Source organism: Cavia porcellus, unplaced genomic scaffold (assembly GCF_034190915.1).
Source record: "Cavia porcellus strain 051 isolate PalLab524CR breed Dunkin Hartley unplaced genomic scaffold, mCavPor4.1 scaffold_20, whole genome shotgun sequence".
Classification (NCBI taxonomy): domain Eukaryota; kingdom Metazoa; phylum Chordata; class Mammalia; order Rodentia; family Caviidae; genus Cavia; species Cavia porcellus.
Window position 1 is genome coordinate 59,144,138 of NW_026947503.1, and position 22,905 is coordinate 59,167,042.

At 34.1% G+C, this 22,905-nt stretch overlaps 1 protein-coding gene across 1 annotated transcript in view; it reads left to right on the forward strand.

The window, feature by feature from the left end:
* The window catches only part of Rock1 (Rho associated coiled-coil containing protein kinase 1), a 123,347-nt gene that overhangs the window by 72,115 nt on the left and 28,327 nt on the right, over window positions 1-22,905 (forward strand). Inside the window, exons 13-22 of the mRNA XM_003474112.5 lie at window positions 1,553-1,601; window positions 4,172-4,307; window positions 5,721-5,812; window positions 5,917-6,163; window positions 10,131-10,237; window positions 11,433-11,583; window positions 12,889-13,049; window positions 17,530-17,714; window positions 19,528-19,597; window positions 22,091-22,185. Of these exons, the coding sequence (XP_003474160.2) occupies window positions 1,553-1,601; window positions 4,172-4,307; window positions 5,721-5,812; window positions 5,917-6,163; window positions 10,131-10,237; window positions 11,433-11,583; window positions 12,889-13,049; window positions 17,530-17,714; window positions 19,528-19,597; window positions 22,091-22,185 (1,293 nt within the window). The remainder of the gene's footprint in view (window positions 1-1,552; window positions 1,602-4,171; window positions 4,308-5,720; window positions 5,813-5,916; window positions 6,164-10,130; window positions 10,238-11,432; window positions 11,584-12,888; window positions 13,050-17,529; window positions 17,715-19,527; window positions 19,598-22,090; window positions 22,186-22,905) is intronic.

Below are 22,905 nucleotides of genomic sequence, written 5' to 3' on the forward strand. Positions count from 1 at the left end.
TGTTTCTGTCTTAACCTCTTCTTCACAAAGGAGCTAGAAGAATTTGAGAAGAGAATTTATAAGTGAGGAGGCTGGAAACAAATTTTGTCTAGAAATTCACCACCACTACCTCATACAGATTAATCATAACAGTTTAGTTTCATTTGTTCATTCAGCAAAAATTCCAGTTTGCCAGTTTGTCAGAGAATGTGCTTGCCAGTAGTATAGTACTAAACAAGACATTTTCCTCTTCACAAGGAACTTGTATTAATAGTGACAATAAGTAATTATAATTATGGTATCTGGTAAGATGGAGAGAAATGAAATGAAATAGGAATATATCGAGAATACTATACATCAGAAGATGCCCATACTGTTTTGTTGGCGAGAATCAGATGGGTCAATGGGAAATACTAGGAGAGTAGGAGGAGATGTTAGGGTAAGGGAATGTGACTCCTTGGAGGACATGATGTTAGGGAACTTGACAGCCATTAAGTTCTGAGGGAAAGAGAAGCCTGAGGTGAGGTTGGGAAGGTCAACAGGGTCTGATTTTTTTTGTTTTGTTTTGTTTTGTTCTGTTTTTATGAATTGATCTTGTTTTTTTGTTGTTGTTGTTGTTTTTCGTCTTTTTTTTGTATCAGGGATTGAACTCATGGCCTTGCGCTTGCCAGGCAGATGCTTATGCCACTGAGTTAAATCCCCAGCCTGATCTTGATTTTTGTAATTTAATTTTTATTAGTACATATTTGTAGGACATAGTGAGTACCTTCATGATGAGGAGATGGTGCGTGTAAACAACATCTCTTAATTTCTTTTTAGTTCCTCTTCCATTGCTCCCACCCCATTTTTTGCCCCCTTCCCATTTGCAAAAGATCTGTCTCCCTGATTCCTGTTATATCTTTAAATCTTGCTTTTTAAATTATTTGGATTTCTAATACAAGAGAAACCATGTAATATTTAAGCTTTTATGTCTAGTTTATTTCACTTAACAGGATAACAGGTTAGTTTTGGACATGAAGAATGAGCTACTTGATGAGATATCCACATGAACATCTTGTATATACAGTAAAGGTTGGAAATTCAATAATATCCAAAGGGGTTGGGGATATGGCTCAGCAGCATAAGCACCTGCATGGCGAGTACAGGGTCCTGAGTTCAATCCCTGGTACCCACACAAACAAACAAAACAAAATGATGTCCTAATTCAAAGAAAACAAATTGTGATGGTGATAATATACTTTCAGTTGATGGCAAAATTTTTCCCATTTCATCATATGGTACATTTGGTATATATACTATGTTTCTCCAGATAGACATTAGTAAAGTACTAAATGTATGTTAAGAATTTATAACTGAATTTCATTATAATTGACTTCTTTTAAGCCTGTGCTGTTATGCTTTAAAACATTACTCTGATTTAAAAAACTATAGATTTCACCTAACTACCAGAGATCTGTGGCACAAAAATAATTTTAATAAAACCTAGTTAAATTAAAAAGTAAGGAATGTAGGTGTTCATTTCTGAGCCAGAAATAATAAACATTTCTAATCTGTACTGCTTTTGTTTTTACAGAACTTCAAACATAAAACTAGACAAGATAATGAAAGAATTGGATGAAGAGGTACTGTTTTATTTCCCAAATGAAAGTTTTCCTTTTTGAGCCATTTTCCCCCTTTTCAGATTGTTTTATTTCCTGAGAAAGTTGCATATGAATTCTTAATTGAAACAGAACCAGAAAATTTACATGGAAGTCTCACTTTGCTTAGAGCTGAATGTTCAAATGGTACAGATTATACTTCATTTCCTTTGTACAATTTTATTCTATGACCATGTTCAAACTTCCATATATAAATGTCAGTATCTCCGTCTATCTCCTGGTTTTAGACAGGGTCCCATTATCTAGTCTAGTCTGGCTTCTTACTCATGATCCTCCTCCGACCCAGTGTCCCCTTATGCTAGAATTATACATGTGGCTGGTTTTTGTTGTTGTTGTTGTTTTAGTTTTTCCCCTTGAGAGAGGATCTTGCTATGTTACCAAGGTTAGTCTTGAACTGCCAGGCTTGAGTAATCCTCCCACATCAGCCTCCTGAGTAGCTGGGATTGTAGACATACACTACTGTGCCTGACCTGTTCAGTGATTCTTAATCCTTGAAAAATGGACAAGGTGCAAGAGATCAAAAGTTGAATCTGGGACTGTATCAAAAAGTGAAAAACTAGGGAAGAGAGAAAATATAATTTAAGACATTTTAAAAGCATTAATACAGAGCCGGGCGTGGTGGCTCATGCCTGTAATCCCAGCACTTGGGAGGGAGGCCGAGGTGGGAGGATCGTTGGGAGTTCGAGACCAGCCTGGGCTACAAAGTGAGCTCAAGGCCAGCCTGAACTGCATAGCAAGACCCCGTCTCAAAAAAGACCAAAAAAAAAAAAAAAAAAAAAAAAAAAGCGTTAATACAGACATTTCATGTGATCAAATGGGAAATACATTTGTATTTTCCATAATTACCTACGAAGAATGTTTTTTAACTATCAGAGAAACATAACATGACTATTTTTGGATTCAGGGAATAGTTCTTAGACATGATACCACAAGCTTAATCCATATAAGGAAAATTGAATAAATTGAATTTAAAATTAACAGCACTTGCTCTGTTTGGACCTTTTTTTTTTTTTTTTTTTTTTTTTGGTACTGGGAATCGAACTCACGACCTTGCACTTACCAGGCAAGCTCTTGAGCCGCTGACCTAAATCCCTGGCCCCATGGACTTCATTAAAAGAGGAAAAAATGACAATAACTTACTGGTAGAGAAAAACATTTGCAAACTATATATCTAGCAAAGGGCTTGTATCTAGAATATTTAATTCTCAAGGCTTATCAACATATAATCCAGTATTAAAATTTGTAAAATATAGTAGCATAGATTTCACCAAAAAACCATATAATGATACATCGATTTATGAACTTAATTTTCTATATCATTCTGGTCATAAACCAAACTGGACAAGAACAGATGTCCCCATAAAGTCAACATTGAGCCTAATCATTGAATTTGTTTCAGTTCTTATCCAACTCAGTTTGTGACCAAAATTGTGGAAATCAAGTTTTGTGAACTTAAGGTAGTGTAATATGAATGAAAAGATGGACATATCATTAGCCATTTGGCAATCAGTGAATTGTCACTCTGTAGCCATTAAATAAAATTGTAGCAGTCCCAAAACTGGCAGAATGTAGAGAAACTGGATCTCATGTAAGTTGCATTTGAGGTTGTAAAATGGTACACACATCCTGGCAGACTATTTTAACTTTTTCCTAAAAAGCTAAGCATATAGGTCCCTTATGATCCAGCAATTGCACTCTTAGGCGTTTTCTGAGCACAGTGAAAACTTACATCCTCTCAAAAAACTATGACTACTGTTCATAGCAGCTTTACTTATAATAGTGCAAAACTGAAGGTAACCAAAATAGCCGAGTGAGTGAACACTTGGTATATCTGTATCACTGAGTACTAAAGTTGTAAGAATTTGGATATTTTTACTTTAACCCTTCAGTCTACTGTAGATTCTTTTCTGCGTATTTCCATGATTACTTTTTAATATACATTTATAAGTAGATACGGAGAGCATCTTTAAAAAGATAAAATACTTAAAACAAAAAAATACTGTTGAGACTACAGTAAGATAGAGGGACTGATGGACACTGAACCATTTAGTACCATTTCAGTTTTGCATTCCTTAATCAAGTATGTAATTTTTTATTTTTAGGAATAGGGAATTTTTTGGGGGAATAAGAATACTGCTGGGAATTATTGCCCAAATATGTAATTATTACCTGAACCTTTTATAACTCATATATTAAATTGAAGATTCTGTATCAACCCAAATATTTATAATACAGTGTGGTTGTCTTAAGCTAATAATATAGCAACTTTCAATATGAAAAGGTAAGATTCAAAAAAATTTTTTTGAAGTCTGAAAATTTTATCTTCCTAGCTCAAATAAGGACAGTTTTCCTGTCTGAGAAGGTAATTTCCATTTATTACTAGAAAATTGACATTATTCATAGTATTACTATCTGATCTGAAAATTTAAAAAAAATCCAGTTTTTGTGTGGCTTTTTTCTTAAGAATGGAATATTCCCTCAAATAAACAATAAGAAATACAAACTGCAGTGGTTAACTTTTATCCTAATTTCAGGGAAATCAAAGAAGAAATCTAGAATCTACAGTATCTCAAATTGAGAAGGAAAAAATGTTGTTACAACATAGAATTAATGAGTACCAAAGAAAAGTTGAACAGGAAAATGAGAAGAGGAGAAATGTAGAAAATGAAGGTAAACTGGTACTTTTGAAAAATACTAGAATTTTTGTCATGTGACTATCTTAAATTAGATGCCCATGATAGATTTATTAAGCCCTAGTGTTACAGATGAGTTAAATAACTTAGATCTCCAGTTAAATTTCTAACCTAATAAAATCAGTAGTAAATAATATTTAGCTAGAGTAGTGATTATTATTATGTACAGACCGAATCTCTTGGGAAGATTTCAACACTAATATCTAAACCCAAGAAATTCTAATTTGCTTAGTGGAGACACCTGTCCTGGGCACCAGTATTTTGCATAAGCTCCCCAGGCAATTCTTAACAAGTACCACTTTTGAAAACTGCTAACCCTGGATGTCTTTCTTTCTCCCATCACCCCTTCTGTCCATACTACCGAGATAAGAACCCTGAGTAGACTCACAGAGCCATCTGCACCCACATTGCTCAAGACATAAATCACAGGCAGATTTACAGGACCACCAGAATGAGGCCTTTTTTGGACCCAGCCTGTGCTGCAGCCAGGAGATGACGGGCTGTCATTGCACAGGAGGGAGCTTTCCTACACTAAGTACCAGTCTTCTAGATTCACTTACAATAATTTTCTGTACCGTTTAATCCAGTGGTGGTTTTACATATTTATCTGAGTGCATAAAACCTTACATAATTTTTAAATATATGAACAATGTAAATTAACCTATGATGATATTTTATAATGATAAATTTGAATATCTGGTAGAATGCCTTTTTTTTTAAAAGGACCTCCTTATATTCTGTTAGAAAAGATCTCCAAGATGTGATTTTTATAAAAACAAACTACAGATCATTTGTATTGAAAACATTCTTAAATATGTATGTATATTTGCATATATATAGAACAGGTCAAACATGTTTGTAGAAATAATATATATGTAACATGTAAAATATATATGATATATAGGTACACATATACATGTTTGACTTAACACTAGGATCTATACTTAGACCATTTTACGAACGTTACCCAAGAACAAGTAATAGTTGTTGCTGGCAAGGAAAGCTAGTCAAGAAGAAAGACTAGGTGATGGTATGGATGGAGGAAGATTGTATACTGTTTTAATACCACTTTTAAAAGATTGAACTATGCATTAGTACTACTCAAAAACAAGCAGTAAAAATAACTTTATAGCATTACACTACTAGATTGATCTTACTAAGATAATAAAAGAATGTGAGACATTCCAGTAGTGAAAACAAATCTCTTTTTGCATTATGTATTATAAAATGTTGCTCTGGTTTTGATGAATTTTAAGGATAAGTGCTTTGCGATGAAATTTGCTTTTGGAATTTAAATATTACAATCCGAAAACAAATGTCATTTTTTGAAAAAGTGTATTATGGGTCCTCTAATAAAAATTTAATATATTTATATTCTTTCATTTTTTAGTCTCTACTTTAAAGGATCAATTGGAAGACTTAAAGAAAGTAAGTCAGAATTCACAGCTAGCTAATGAGAAGCTGGCACAATTACAAAAGCAGGTAGGTTTTTCAAATGAGGTGCCTTTTAAGAAATTAGTTAATTAAAATAAATTTGATATATTTTGGTTAAGATTCTGTTTTCTTTCTTTCTTTCTTTTTAATAGCTGGAAGAAGCCAATGACTTACTTAGGACAGAATCGGACACTGCAGTAAGATTAAGGAAGAGTCACACAGAAATGAGCAAATCAGTTAGTCAGTTAGAGTCCTTGAACAGAGAATTGCAGGAGAGAAATAGAATTTTAGAGAATTCCAAGTCACAAGCAGACAAAGATTACTACCAGCTTCAAGCTGTGTTGGAAGCTGAACGGAGAGACAGAGGTCACGATTCTGAGATGATTGGAGAACTTCAAGGTAATGTTTTTTTCTTAGTGTAGTAAAAAATACATAGCATTAAATTGACATTTTGATTTCTTTTGAGTGTGCAGTTTAGTGGTATTAATTGCATTCAGTGTTGTGTAACCATCACCACTCTCTATCTCCAGAAGCTTTTCATCCCAGACTCAAGCTCTCTACCTATTAAACAGTAACTCACCATTCTCCCTCCCTTTACCTCTGAGTGACCACTGTTCTGCTTTCTGTTTGAGCTCCTTATGTAAGTGATATTATACAGTATTTGTTTTTATTTTTCTTTTTAATTTCGTGTTAAAAATAACAATTTGGGGGCTGTCGCTCCCCCGCGCCCCCCACACTGGGTTGGCGTCCCGCGCCTCCCCGCTCCCCCCCCCCCCAACGGGACCCAGGTCCGGTGCAGAGAGCCCCTGGTCCCAGGAGATAGGACGCGGCCAGAAAGGAGGCCGCCCTCTCGTCCATCACGGTATGCACGTTCGTGGGGAACCTGGCGCTAAACCATTCGTAGACAGACGACCTGATTCTGGGTCAGGGTTTCGTACATAGCAGAGCAGCGCCCTTGCCTGCGAACTATTGAAAGTCAGCCCTCGACACAAGGGTGTGTATAAAAAAAAATTGCCATCTTAATCAGTTTTAAATAAAAGGTGATATATTTTCATCACAGTGCTGTTCTATTAGAATGCTAACCATTTCTATGTTAACATTCTTTCTTTCAGGATAATGTCTATATATTGGTATCACATGTAATTCCTGCGCTCTCACAGGAATTCTGTGAGGCAGGTAGTGTGGATATTTTCTAATTTTTATAGCTACATTAACTGGAAGTGTAATGGAAAAGCTTACCTCATTTCTAAAGTTCTTAAGTGAGACTAATTGAGGCAGAGGGGATTAACATTATTTAAATCATGGAAATTCTTCATGCATTGTCAGTAGAAATAGGAATGCAGAGAGATGCACTGTAGTAGATACTTGAAAAAGTTAGTACCAGACATATCAGCAGCCATTGTAACTCTAAAAGACAGAAAATTGAACATAACTAACAAAGAACAGCTGTCATTGCGTGGTGGCATGTATGTATAATCTCAATTCCTGGGAGGCTGAGGCAGGAAGGTCTGGGTGAATTCAAGATCAGCCTGAGCTACATCATGAGTTCAAAGCCAGCCTGAATTCAAAGCCTCACTGCATAGTGAGATGTCTCAGAAAAACAAACAAAAAAAAAACACAAAAAACTCTCATTTTAAAATGGTAAGTAATATTCAGTTTATTCTCAAAAGATGTCTGCCTTTACCTACTTCTCAGATACTTCGTTTTCTATTCCTGTTAATAGTAGTAGCCAGAAACATATGGAGGTTGCCAGACCTCTCAGGAAAAAGAAGTCTATTGGGAGAAGGCATTGCATTTTAACCTTAGTCACAGATGGGAACATAGTTTGGGTCCCCTGAGATTTGATGATTAGCCATAATTCTGTGGAGAGGTCAAGGTCAATTCTTGTGACTATGGAGACAGAAGTTATGATCTCCCATTGGTTCACAACTGGAGAGTGTTGTGCAACCTTCCTCCTCAAGCATTAGGCTTAAAATAAAACTTGAGTATCACCAGGAAAGCAGTCTCTGTGTGTGTATAAGAAATGCTTTATGCTTCCTTAAGTTTCCTAGGCCCTTTTACATAGTATACCAGACGTCTGAAAGTCTCACCTTCCTTCTGTGTCTGTCAACCTCAGAGCTGAGATTAGCTTCTAGAAATTTCTCAGTTCTAAAATTGTACTACCTCTTTGTGTGACTTAAATTTCAAACTGCTTACTTCTAAGGCAGGGGCCATCATCCATGTGCTTATTGGTAGTTGTTTTTTGTTTTGTTTTTTGAGACAGGGTCTCACTATGCAGTTTCCTTGAACTGTGTTATGTAGCCTAGGCTGGCCTTGAACTAATGGCAGTCCTCCTGCCTCAGCGTCTCGAGTGCATCACCATGCCCAGCTAACAGTGGTTTTTAATAGAATCTTTTTTTTTAGGTATTGGTGAAAGTTAAGAAAATTCACAACACAATGTATTACTAATTTTTCTGAGTGCTCATTCTGTTTAGTTTTGAACTTGAATATCAATCAGACCTCACATGTTCTTTAAAAATGGACACAACTTATGTGAGCACCAGTACAAAAATGTGAAGTGTTGTTACACACACACACACACACACACACACACACAGTTTTTACAATTAATCTTTTATAGTCCTCAAGACATTTTAGGTTTTTCAGATATAAATTTCTTTGAGTTTAAGATGCTGAGTTTCTGTCAAAAGTTGCTCATTAGGGGGCTGGGGATTTAGCTCAGCGGCATAAGCGCCTGCCTTGCAAGCAGGCAGTCATGAGTTCGATCCCCGGTACTGGTAAAAAAAACGAAAAAGACAAAAAAAAAAAAAAAAAAGAGTTGCTCATTGAATGTCCTATATGTGCGCTGGTGGGCTTTGTATGTATGAGAAGGACTTACAAAGTGCAATTGGGTAGTAAATGTCTTAGGCTTTGTGGACCTCATATGATCTCTGTGCTTATTCTTTTCTTATGTTGTTTAAATATGGAAAAATAGTGCTAGTTTCAGGTCTTTGTAGACACAGGCTGCTGCCTTGAAGTTTGCTAATACAGAGAAGACGAGTGTCCAAAGGCCATAAAGGGTTAACGAAGATGGATGGGTAGAGGGAGATCAAAATGTCATGGAGGATTGGAAATTTTAATGGACATGATAAGTTTTTCATCTGTTACATTTATCAGTTGATTCTTTTGATTGAAATATAAAGAATACTTTAAAAAGAAATCACTTTTAAGTCTTTTAAATGAAAACTGCAGTATTATTTGACTGATTTCATCTTTAACTTTATTTTTAAACATTTCAGACTTATATCAAAATAAAATACCATAATGACCCCTGCATATTCATCATCCAACTGTAGCAACTATAATAGCATTATCAAAGCTAAAAAGCTAATAATTATTTAACATTGAGAAATAGTCAGTGTTCAAACTTCTCCAGTCTCTCACAGAATTTTGTTTTTATTGCATTCATTTTGCTTTAATTAGAATCCATTCAGAGTGCATATTATATTTCATTAATATGCTTCTTGTTTTTAAATTTATTTTTTCTGTTTTGTTTATGGTAGTTTGTCATTGCTGATACTTGTGGCCGCAAATAATCGAGTTTTTTTGCCTATGAGTATCTCCCATTTTGAATTTTACTGATTTTGTCATTTAGTTTCATTTTATGTATTTCTCTGTCTCCTGTAGTACCTTAAATTAAGAGTTAGATCTAGACCTTGACGTATCTCAAAGCTTTCTGTTTCTGATAGCACTTTGGCAGAAGTACCTAAGTATTAGTACATAGGCACTAAGAAGCCCAGAAAGTCTAGCCTTTTTTGCTGCTGGCAGCAATTAGTGATTAATGCCTAGACCCTATGTGAGCCCCTGGTAGGGTAAAATTATGCTTTGTTAGAACAGTTGACTTCTTGAAAACCTTACTCTCTGTAAAAATGAGGTTTGGCTCCATTAAGTTCAAGAGCAATTTTATTACATATTTTATAGTGTATCTGGCACATTCATAGTAAATACTCTAATTATCTAAAGGGTATCACTTTTTTTTGGTACCAGGGATTGAACTCGTAACCTCGTGTTTGCCAGGCTGTGCTACTGAGCTATATCCCTGGGCCTAAGGGTGTCACTTTTAAGAACACTCAAGGACTTGGGTATGATTTCTGGCCCCTACTCAGGCATCATCTCTTTGACCACTTATAAAATAATGGGTGTACATTACATAGTACTAAGTTACTCTTGATATTTTTATTACTATATATTGTGGCTGTTGTGTATACCACCAAGAAAACTTAATAAATTTTGTCTGATCAGAAAATTTTAATACATTTCCAAATTCTTAATAATCATTTTGAATGGAAAGATGCCAGGGAACTTGAACTGTTTTCTCATTTGATAGCTCGAATCATATCTTTACAAGAGGAGGTGAAGCATCTCAAACATAATCTTGAGCGAGTAGAAGGAGAAAGAAAGGAGGCCCAAGACATGCTTAATCATTCAGAAAAGGTAATGGCTTAACGCATCCCAACTATGAGGTAATATTGGTTATCAGAGATTGCAAGATAGTTTTATAAAATAACATTCATTCCTAATGTTTATTTATTTAATTATTTTAAGTTGTATATTTAAAAGTTTTTATGTTTGGTTGATTTGTTGGTATATGGGCGGTGGGTCTTACTTAGTGTGTTTTTATTTTTTGTATTTTGGAAAATATTACAGATCACAAATTGGTCTGGGGCAAACTTCATGAGTTTTTTTTCTATACTTTATATGTGGAGAATATAAATGTATTGATTGTCAGTGTAAAATCTTTTAAAAAAGGAAAATAAAGGATAAGTTTATAATAGACCATGTGTGTTTGCTCCATTTTGCTAATAAAAGTTAGCAAAATAGAAAAGGGAATAAGGTGACTGACCTTTGCATTTAGAATTTTCTTAGTAATCAGAAATGTCATTGGTTATCCTTTTTTAATGGCAAGCAAAGGAAAGGATTAAACAGATAATTTGCAGACCTATATTTCACCTTTTAAGTGCCTCCCTGAAATGTCATAGATTGAAACAAATCAGATAAATGATCATCAGAGAAGCTACTATTGATCTTGTCCTGTGGACCTATTTTGTAATAATTAAGATAGGTTTTTGATGGCTGGTATTTATGCGGAAATAGTATAAAAGGAAGAGGAGAACTATGCAAAGAAAAGTGGAACACATTTTTACTTGTTCTCCATTCCCATCTTACTGACTTGCTGTGGGATGCTTCTTATGTCAAAGCAAAATAAGTGAGTATAGATGCAAATATAGACAAAAATAATTTAAAATTTTTTAAATTAGTGGCTATATATATATATTTGTCTTTTTGAGTCAGGGTTTTGCTATGCAGTTCAGGCTGGCTTTGGACTCACTTTATAGCCCAGGATAGCCTAAAACTCACACCCATCCTCCTGCCTTAGCCTCCTGAGTGCTGGGATTACAGGAGTGTGCTATCTCACCTGTCAAATATTTAAAAAAAAAAAAAAAAAGAAGAAAGTAATGTTATATTTGTTTATGATCTTAGCAGTGAGTCATTCTGAATGTGATCCAGCATCAGCTGGACAAATCATTCAAGTGGGAGAGGGGAGGTTGGTGCAGTAGATTAAATGCTATAAAAGTTAACCTTTGCTTATTGCAGATTTCATTACATGACTCTCATTCCAATTTTACAGGAAAAGAACAATTTAGAGATAGATTTAAACTATAAGCTTAAGTCATTACAACAAAGGTTAGAACAAGAGGTAAATGAACACAAAGTTACCAAAGCTCGTTTAACTGACAAACATCAGTCTATTGAAGAGGCAAAGTCTGTTGCAATGTGTGGTAAGTGTCAGTAATATTTTGTGTAACATTCATTTTAAATGCCTGCAAAAATTTTGTTTCTGATCAAAACATTTTATAATAGCAAGTATTATATAGTCTAGAAAAAGAATACTTTAATACCATTTTTTTAAAAAAATCACAATTTTAACTTCATTTCCTTACTCTACTTTTGCATTTCTATAAAAGTGAAATCTCTCTTTTTTTAGCCTTTCCCTTGATTTTTTTTTCTCTCATCTATTCTGTACCTTATTGATAAATGCATCTGCTTTCTTGCTCTATACCCTCAGTTTTTTTCATTTCTTTGTATTTGTACTGTACTATGCCAGGACATAACACTAGTTCAGACAACTACCCAGTGCAGGTTTTTGTTTTCCTAGTCTTTTTGAGACAGTATTTGAGAATGACTTCAAACTCAAGGGAATTCTCCTGTACCAGGTTCCCAACTGCTGGGGTTACAGGCGCTATCATGCCTGGCATCATCTTTTTTTTTTTTTTAAATAATGTTCTTGTAATGAATATTACTCCAATGTTTTATCCCCAACTTTAGACTTTTTTTTTTTGGTACCAAGGCTCAAACTCAGCGAACTCATGCTTGCAAGCAGGTGCTTAGGTAACTGAGCTAAATCCTTGACCCTGTCTTTTTTTTTTTTTTTTTAATGTATCACTGAAACTGTCAATTTTTTGTATCACTTGTCAGTTCCTTCTTCCAGACTTTTACTTCTCAAATCTCTTCCTTTTTTCATCTTTCCAGCTTTATGAAGTGAACATTTCTCCCATTTGACAAAGAAATACTGAATGCATAACTGTGAACTCCTTTCTTAGTTTCAGTCTGTCCTATCTCTTTATCCATCATTATCTTCACTTTCGTCTTAGAGGTTATCGTCGTCCACCTAGCAGCTTTCCTTTTTTCTCAAGTTTATCCTCAGCCTTTGCTTTTCACTTGGCTTTATAATTTCCTGTTTTTACTTGATCTACCTGTATTTTTTATCCTTTGTTTCTCTACTGTCTTTCTTGCTGTACCCTTCGCCTTCTGGTCTGAAAATGACACTGAAGGATCTCTTATACCACTGAGCAAAGACTAGATTTAGAATGTATTGTATTACTACTTCATTTCATTTTTATAACTTTCCCTTAGAGATTCTCACCATATAAATTACTCAAGTAATGTTAGAACTTATTTAATTGATAGGTGTATGATAGTCCCAGGATAGAAACCATAGAGATCTTGAAAACAGTCTACGAACCTATTAAGTGAAAAGTGTAAAGACACTCTTTAGATGTATGTTTGTGACTTTTCTTTCACAGAAATGGAAAAAAAACTTAAGGAAGAGAGAAAGACTCGAGAGAAGGCTGAAAATCGAGTGGTTCAAATTGAGAAGCAATGTTCCATGCTCGATGTTGATTTGAAACAGGCTCAGCAGAAGCTCGAGCATTTGACTGAGAACAAGGAAAGGATGGAGGATGAGGTAATAACAACAGTACCAATGTTGTATACCTTTTAGAAAGGAAACGTTTTAAGTTATGAATGGAGCTATTATTTGCCATTTAAAAACCATAAACTGAAGGAATAACATACAAAAGAACATTTGAATAAAACAGCCCACATGTATCCAGCTTCGTAGACCCTAGAATTTTTGTTTCATTTAGTGAACATTTACTCTACAGACTCTGTTCTTATTTTGCATTGTGACAGTACAACTATATAAAATGTGCATAGTTCACCCCTTCAAGAAACTGCTAAAAAATAAACACTTTATTATAAGAAGGAATTCTGTAACTGCAAAGAGAAGCAATGCTCTGAGATTAAGAAGAAGAAAACTAAGCGCAGTCTTCACTGGCTTAGGTTGATAAAAAGCACAGACTATACATTTATATAACTGCTGATAAAATGATGAAAGGACATTATATCTTGGTGATTACTATATTTGTTCCAGAAAGTATTTGTAAAGCTGAGTGTAAGACTGCTTCCAAGTATAGATATTGATAAAAAGCAAGTGTAGGACAGATAAGAAGATGGGTAAATAAGGGGCAAAAAGGAACAAATTAGATCAGAGAAGAAAAGATACGTTGAGAAACTTGAGGGCTAAAGTCTTAATAGTCTTTAAAACTTGCATAACAGCTACAGGTGAAAACATTCTTTCAGAAAAATTAATCTGCTATTGGTAAGTAGGACTGATTAAGAAGAGCGATTAGATTTTCTTGTTAGGGCTCGCTCACAGGAGGAGACTTATTTTGGAAATTTAAAATATAGCAGTCATTTTAAAAACATAATTTTAGAACACCTGTTATTTCTCTGATTCTGTGCTGGGAGTTGGGGTTTCTGAGGTAAGTACAATCTTTACTTGCAGCCCAAAGGAAAAAACATATTACAATAGTAATTACAAGAATTTCAAATAATTAAAATGGAAGTACAGAGTGATGTAGTGTTCCTAACACATCGGAGAGCTTAGGAACATCTTGCTGTGGGTGTGATGTTTAAGGTGAGAGCTGAAGGATGAGAAAGTTTGAATGTGTTCTCATCTGTACTCCTCCAAAGCAAAAGAAAAGCACAGAACTGAGGTGAAAGAGTTGAATAATATGATCATATAAAAACTGGCAGTGGTAGGATTAGAGAAGTGGACAGAGGAAATCATAAAACATGGTCAGTCACTATAAGAATAAAATATTTGATATGATGGAAGCAGCCTAGATGACCATAAGCACATGAATACATAAAGAAACTATATGCATATACAGTAGAATATTAGTCATAAAGAAGGGTAAATTTAAGTCATTTGAAGGAAAATGAATGCATCTTGAAACTATAATGTTTGGTGAAATATCAGACATAGAAGATGAAGTATCATATGGTTTCTCTTATATGTGAAATTCAAAAAGTATAAATAAAGAGCAAAATAAAAATGAGATGATACAAAACAGAGGTAGAGACTTGAGAGATAGGGAAGGAAACTTGGGAAAGGAGAAGGGAAGATAGGAAGTTGAAAGGGGAGGATCAAAAACGATCAAGATAAGATACATATGTACTAACTCCCTAAAATGGATATTGTTATTATGTACTATAAAAATATACAGTAGTCCCTCAGTTTATGAAATTAATTCATTTTGCCATTTTGAAGAAGATGGCTGCATTTGTGTTTGTGTGGGGAAGATGGCTATGGTTGGGTTTGTAACCCAGTGTGAAGTATGTGAATGGGAGCAAATTTTTATGAACTGAATTATTTGCAAGCAGATGTGTTCATGAATGAGGTATTAATTTGTAGCCGATGGGACATCATGCCAGTTTTGTTATAAAGGCAAGCTGTGTGTATAATGCCCATGTTTATTCTTTAGAGTATTGTATAGAGTATGTCTATTGATGAATCATTAATTTTGATTTTATGAATTTTATTTTTAATATGTATTGACTATAAAAAAAGCATTAGAATTTTCAACATCAACTGTTTTTTGGTGTATAAAGTTTAAAAAAATAACAGAAGTAAGTACCTATATGAACTACAGTGAAAATACCAATAGAACTCTACAACAGACATAATCTTTGCTTCATTTGTCACACCCAAGGCAGTCTTCACACCTGAGTATTACATATTCCATACACAGTTACACTGATAGTACTGTGTTTTATTTTTCTGTCCTTTCCTTAAAGGTACAGTTGACGTCTTTTTGATTTTCTTGTTGTCATAGGAGGTCTTTGTGATGATGCACCAGCCTGTTCACCTGTCAACTCACAGGTGTGCTTCACAATTTTTTAGTGTAGGTCCATGGGCAGAAATATGCTGTAAATGGTCTCGTATGAGTTCCAACCCCAATCTTCTAAGAAAATTTCTTTGTGATATTTTACACTTGTTATTTTCTTTGTAAACTACCAAACTATGCTATACATGTTTAGGGTAAAGTAAAACACAACCATTGGCCAATGCTTTGTGTTTTGACTGACATCCTAATTGCTGCTTAACTCATAAACAGCATCTATTCCACTTTGGTTTGTTTTTTTTTTTTTTTTTTGTAGAAAGTTACCAAGACTTCCATTTTGTCAAGGTTTCTCTATCAGTATTTCCATCATGGTGCTGTACTCACATCAGCAATATATTTGTTTTTTTTTTTATCATATACGAGGATAATGTATCTTTCCGAAATTCAAAGATTATACTATATAGTTTTGAAATTAAAACATTTGATTTGGAATTTCTACTTTGTTCCTGTGTGCACTTCCTATTCTGGTCAACTTGTACTCTGTACCAAATGTAACATCAGTTGGAAACTGGTAAATCAATTGTGAAATTTCACATTCAGTTAGTTTGGGGGATGAGAGTAACAAGTAGATTCACAATATTTATTACTATATGATTAAGGACTTGGTGATTGAGTCCAGGATAAATGTCTAAATCGAACACATAATAAATTTTCACATGTACAAGGACATAAATTTTTATGCCATATTTTGAAGTTTTGGGTGAATATACTGTCTGAAGCCACAGAGGCCATGAAATGCTGTACAGTACTCATCAATAGTCATGTAATCAGATGGTGTATAAATTGCTTGCCTGTTAAACACAAATCTCTCAAACCATGAGCAGCTAGCAGCCAGATTATCAGTTCTTTTTCTTTCTTGGCAGGTTGTTTTGTCATCAAACCTCATGCAGTTTTGAAATCATATATCCTCAGCATCATTGTTATTTTATAAACCTCAAACCCACACTCATCCCTTTTTCATAAATCTCTTACATTCCTGTGATAACCATTAGAAAGCCCTGCTGAAGTACAGCAGACCTGTGAATACTTTCAGTTCATTTAGTGAGGTGTCATAATAAATACATTTTAGAATATGGCTGTTGGTGCATATGGAACATTTTCTCGCATTTCAGCATTTGTGTGTTTCATAACATGTCATATTTTGTCTATTACAATTTCCAACACTGAAGGCAGTGCTGGCATTCTGTCCAATAAGTGTCACCTGTGCAGAGATCCTCACTGTATTTTCAGACCTAATTCTAACATTGAATTGTGCCATTTGGTTGCATGACTGTTTTGTACCATTTCTACTACTCAAATATGTACTCATGTTGCTGTTTGCTTCACCATCTATATCAAGGAGGTCTGTATTTTCTGTATTTGTATCGGTTGATTCTCAGTCCATTTTACTGTCTCAGGGACTTTGACTCACATGACCAATGTCAAGTGATTAATGTCTTTATCATCCGTGCATGAATGATTAGATGATTCACTTTTGACCTCCTCCAAAACTTTCATACATAGTTCTTTCTGTGCCCTTATATTGAATTAGGCTATTTTTACCAGAAAAATCAAAATGAATCTCCATTCTATTATGGTAAAGTACATGTTTACATAGCAACAGAATAGCATAGGTGTATTTTATCCCCCGTGATTCTCAAGTAAACATATATGAAACCTGTTAGGCATAAATCTGGGTCAAAATTCCAGTTTGACACTTTTGTACACATGCATACACTTTGCCATACCAAATGGGCAAACATGAAGATTGCTTCTTGAATCCCCCACATGCAATTACTGAGATATACTGCCAGTTGCTATTATGCTAAAGTGAAAATTTACAGTAGAAAATTATAGGGTGAGTTTTTTTAACCTGTTATGAAAAGAAATAAGGTTTTGTAAGCTTTGGAGGGTTGTAGATTAGAACACATAAACATTTATAAATGAACAGGTAGATTTAAAAACTTTTTGAGAACCCCCCCCCCCAAAGTTGCTTTTCCAAAATTTCCGTGCTGATTAAGGGACCAAAAACCCATATATATAATTTTTTAAAATGAGATCTCATGTCTGATTTGAATTAGTGGTAAATCTATAATAATAAGCAAAAGAACAGTGGGAATGCTTTAGAACACTAATATTAGTATAAGGATTATAATGTTTTTGTAATTTGATTGTTATAAGCAGATTGAAAATACTATTTCTTTTTCTTACTCATAGGTTAAGAATCTAACCTTGCAGTTGGAGCAGGAATCAAATAAGCGACTGCTGTTACAAAATGAATTGAAGACTCAAGCTTTTGAGGCAGACAATTTAAAAGGTTTGGAAAAGCAGATGAAACAGGAAATAAATACTGTATTGGAAGCCAAGAGATTATTAGAATTCGAGTTAGCTCAGCTTACAAAGTAAGTCTTGAAAGTACAATTGTGATTTCCTTTTTATGTTCAGCATCGGCATATGTGTTGGTATTTTGTGTATGTTCAGATTATATACTAAGAGTTTGTGAAAGGAAGACAGAAAAGTGCATTTAAAAGTAAAATCTTTAGGGCCGAGGGTTTAGCTCAGCGGCATAAAGCGCCTGCCTTGCAAGTGCGAGGTTGTGAGTTTGATCCCTGGTACCAAAAAAAAAAAAAAAAAAAAAAAGTAAAATCTTTGATGTGCTTTCAAAGTTCTGTAAGAGAGACTCAGTTAAAAGTATGGGTACTACTTAAAGGGAGAAAAATCAAGACTGTTGACTTTATAAGAAGTCTGTTTATGATGGAAAATTAATTTTCTCTGATTTTCATTTCCATGAATATCCTGTTTCTTCAGAGTAGAATTACAAAAAATCAAGATTGTTTCTTTTTATTAAATTTACCCTTTCTTAACAGAAATGTTTATAGTTTCTTTATATTTTAGAAACTAGAATTAGACATGGTGAGTCTTCAGTGTTTGTGTGTGTGTGTGTTTTCTTCGATTCATCTTTAGTGCAAAGCATCTTTTTTTCCCCTATTATTTTTGAAATGTGGTATGTCTGCTTAATTGACGTAGAAGCAAAGCAAGGTATTTATAGTGCTTTCAGAGTGTATAAGGACATGCTTTAAAAATTTTAGTATCAAAGTTGGGTATGTCTTATACCACATGCTGTGTTGTTACATCTTCACTTAACAGTTTCATTTGCAAAGTAGTGTTTCTTGGATAAAATCAGTTTTCATTAAGTTAGACTCAGATTGGTGAAATTCTCTTTGTCTTTTAGAGACACCATTTTCACTCTTATTTTTCTTCTCCCAAAGTAATTGTCACTCAAGACTCAATTTGTACTTTTTACCCAACCTCATTCCTTGTTAAACACTGAAAATACAAGCAACTACTATGGAATATTAAAGTCTAGAAATTGTAGATGCAATTACTAATCCTTGAAAATATGTCTTTTGAGTTACATGGTCTGAATCTTGCTATGTGAGTTATGCTTCTGTTAGTAATATGTATATTTGGTTTTGTCTTTTTATATTCCTCTTATCAGCGTTTAGCTCTTGCTTTTCCTTTTTTATATCCTTTTCCTAATTATTAGTTTCTTTTTTTTTTTTTAAAGAGGTTCACAGGGAAGCCTGTCACATTTTTGTTTTATTTTGTTTTTGTTACTGTTTTGTTTTTTGTACCAGGAATTGAACTCATAACCTCATACTTGCTAACAAGTGCTGTGCCACTGAGCTATATCCCCAGTCCTCTAATAATTAATTTCTACCATCCTCGCCCTGTGTTTACTTGGCCATACTATGTATTGCTGAATTATCACTTATTAAATTTTTCATGGCCTCTGTTTCTGTTTACTTAACTACATAAGACATTTAAAATATATCCCTAGGATTGCTATATACAAATTTTGCAACAAAACTAATTTCAACTTTTTTTTAGCAGTTTTAGATAGCTCCACAGTTAATACTGTTTTAAACATAACCTTAGAAAAGGACTCCCTCAGCTTTCAATACCATCATTTTATGAACAAGATGTAACCAGACAGTGTGACCTGATCAAATTAATTAGTAAAATAACACTGTATAATGACTTTTTTTTTAAAAAAACAAAGCTTATTTTAGTGAACTGTTTTTACTTTTTTTCTTACGAGACAGGATCTTGCTATGTAGAGCAGACTTTGTTTTTACTTTAGCCACTCAGACTAAGAAAAATATAGTGTCTAGTATAAATACATTTGTTTACTTTTTTTCCTTCTATCCAAAGACAGTATAGAGGAAATGAAGGACAGATGCGTGAGCTACAAGATCAGCTCGAAGCTGAACAGTATTTCTCGGTAAGTGACAGTTATCTTTAACATCCAGACAGTTTCAAAAACTTAAAACAAGGTATTTAGATCTTTTCTGTGAACTGTGACTTTTTCAAATGACTATGAAAAAATTTTGTCCTTTTCATCTCCATGTCTGCATTTCTTGTGCAGACAAGTTGCAAAGGGGTAACTTTATGTGGAAACAGTCGCAGAATAGCCATCATATTAATTAAAATACTAGGTATCCTCTTGCCTCTTAGCAAGCTCTAATAGTATAAATTACACTCTTGTATGGCATATACATGTACCACATTAAAGGGACCTTGCAGTTATAGGTATAACTTTTAAAAGCTTTTTCTCACTTTAATTTTGTATTTAATATGAATTGTCTGGCTTTTTCTTCACACATATCATCCTTAATTTGCTGCAGACCAAATTATTTTTCACTACTACTATAATTTAGAGCTAATATTGAAATCTCTGAATTTCGGGTTTTGGGGTGGGATTGCCAAACTTATACTCTGCCATTTTATTTCAACCTAATATTTGTCAGATTTTGCCCTTAAATTATAATTAACCATAGCAACACTTGCCCTACAATCCTTATTAAGTGAAATTAAATGTGCAAAGTTCAGATTATACTAATGAGTATGCCCTTGAACTCATTAGTATAATGTGAACAATCTTGGAAGTAGCAGTTTCTGCAGTTAAAGCTGTATACAGTTTTCACATATGAAGAGCGTTGTGATATGTCAATGTCACACTGTTTATTTTCTAATAAACATAAATTTCTTTAGGGTTTGTTTTCCTCCTTCTTTATTAGGCCATATTAGAGTGTTTTTAAATGCCTTTTTAAAAAAAATTAGTAATGTTGAAAAAATCTTTTCTTAAGTGTAGGCCAAGCTTAATTACTCAAGGTATGTATTATTTAATAACTTCCGTAAGGTGGTCACACTTTCTTCTATATATGCTTCCTCAGATAATTCATATGGTGCTTCCAGATTATGAAATGATTTCATTTTTTTCCCATTTTTTCAAATGACTTCTGATAGTGTCCATGGTGTCTTGATTTTGCCTCTATAAAATAATACAAAATGTGACTATTTTTTTAGTTCCAATTTATTCCATTCGCTCAGAAAGATTTTGTTAGGTTACCATTCAATTTAGTAAGCTGTTATGAACCAAATTTAGAATTTATCTTTAATGTGGCCTTTCAAATTAGATTTTTTATCTCTTCATTAGTTAATTGTAGAATTTAATTATTTGATGTCAGAAGAGATAAGAATCTGGTTTCTGAAGACAAAATGGATTAATTTTTTAAAATTAGAGCTAACTTTGCCTTTATTTCCAGTCCCATAGGAATTTATGTATTTGGTTTTTTGTCTTGAGAAGTGCTGTTTATTGGAGAATAATTAAGTATTTGGTACACAGTAGTTCTCCATAGCTGCTTGCTGATCCTTACTATTCCTATTCTTTTCCCTCATGTTTGAAACTAAAAGGAATACTTTACCACTTGCCTGTCTTAGTTATTTAAATACAGGATGACCAAAAATTGCAGGGGTTTTTTTGTTGTTGGTGGTGGTTTGTTTTGTTTGGGGGGGGGGGCGTGTCCAGGGATCCATCTCATGACCTTGTGCATGCCATGCAGGTCTTATGCTGCTAAGCTAAACTCTTGGCCCAAAGAATTACGTTTGTTTTTTTCTTTCTTTCTTCCTTTTGTCTATTTGAGACAAAATTTCACTGTGCAGTTCAGGCTAATCTTGAACTCACTTCCCATGATGATTTCAAACACCAGTAATCTTACTCTTGTCTCAGCCTCCACAGTGCTGGAATAAGAGGTGTGTGCCACCATGCCTGGCTTAATTTTTATAACATAACAGGAAAAACAAAAACGACTTTTATCACATTTATTCAGTACAAGAATAGACTGGTTGAAATGACACCTGCCTGCCTGAGGAACACTTAGGATAGTCAGTAAATGAGTAGACCCACACTGCTTGAGTGATGCTTGGGATAAACTGTGAGGTAGTTAAATAAAAAAAGAAGTATGTGGAATCAAACAGTGTATACACTTTAGCATTGGTTTCATTCACTTGACATTTTTTTCTTTCAGATTTATCATGTGTATGTCAGCAGGTCTTTTTTGTTTCTTTTGTTTTTTGTCTTTTTGAGACAGGCTTTCACTATGCAGTACAGACTGGCCTTGAACTCAGTTTGTAGCCCAGGCTGGCTTCAAACTGCGACGGTCTTCCTCCATCAATCTCCTGTCCTAAATGCTGGGATTATAGGCATGTGCCACCGTTCCCAGCAGGAACAATCCTGGATATGTGAATTATTTCTAGTTTGGAGTTGCTATGTATAACATTGTAAAGAAAATTCATGTATGGACTGTAAAATTATATGGACTTATATTTTCAGCTGTCTTGAGTAAACACTTGGGAGTAAAATTGTTAGATCATGTGTCACTTACTTAATTTTTAAAAAAGACTACTGATATGTTTCTTACCACTTGTTTTGCAGACACTTTATAAAACCCAGGTAAAGGAACTTAAGGAAGAACTTGAAGAAAAAAACAGAGAACATTTAAAGAAGATACAGGAATTGCAAAATGAAAAGTATGTCCCTCTTACTTAACATTGAGATCAGTGCTGCAACCGGGCATCCTTAACAAGGATGAGGTGTACATTATTCTGAAGACAGTAATATAACACATTTTATTGGCTAACTGAAGGCTAATTAGACTAGGCTGAAATTTACTTCTAGAGTAAAGAAATAATGTAAATCCTAAAACCACAGTAACTACACAGAGATTCATCAAACTCTGACAATACATTGTTTTCAACCTTTAAACGTTTATTTTTATATAAATCATTCTGTACTTCAAATCATTAAGTTAAAGGTGTTTAAGGTTGACTTCTAGTATTATTTTGCAGGTTGTTCCATTAATTGTATGCTTAGAAGAAGAAAGCCTGGGGAACAGATGCACGATGTAGTGAACAGATACTCTAAAGAAGAGGAGACACTTAAGATACCCAGTGCTAATTCTGTAGCATAATGATATAAAATCTATCAATACTATTAGTCACTATTCAGAGTGACATTAGTCTAGTCTCTCATGTTTAATTTCAGCATACGTAAAGATATGGACAGCTAGTTCGAAGAGAATGAGAGACATTATGGCAGTCATTGTTGACCTCCCCAATGTCAGGCCTTGGAGACCTAAAAAGCCTTCATCATCCTGTTATGATTAGATTAGTTCTATAATGTTCAGTATGTATTCAATGTGTGTGAAGATGGGGACAACTATTTGGAAGAAAACTAGAGACAATATGATA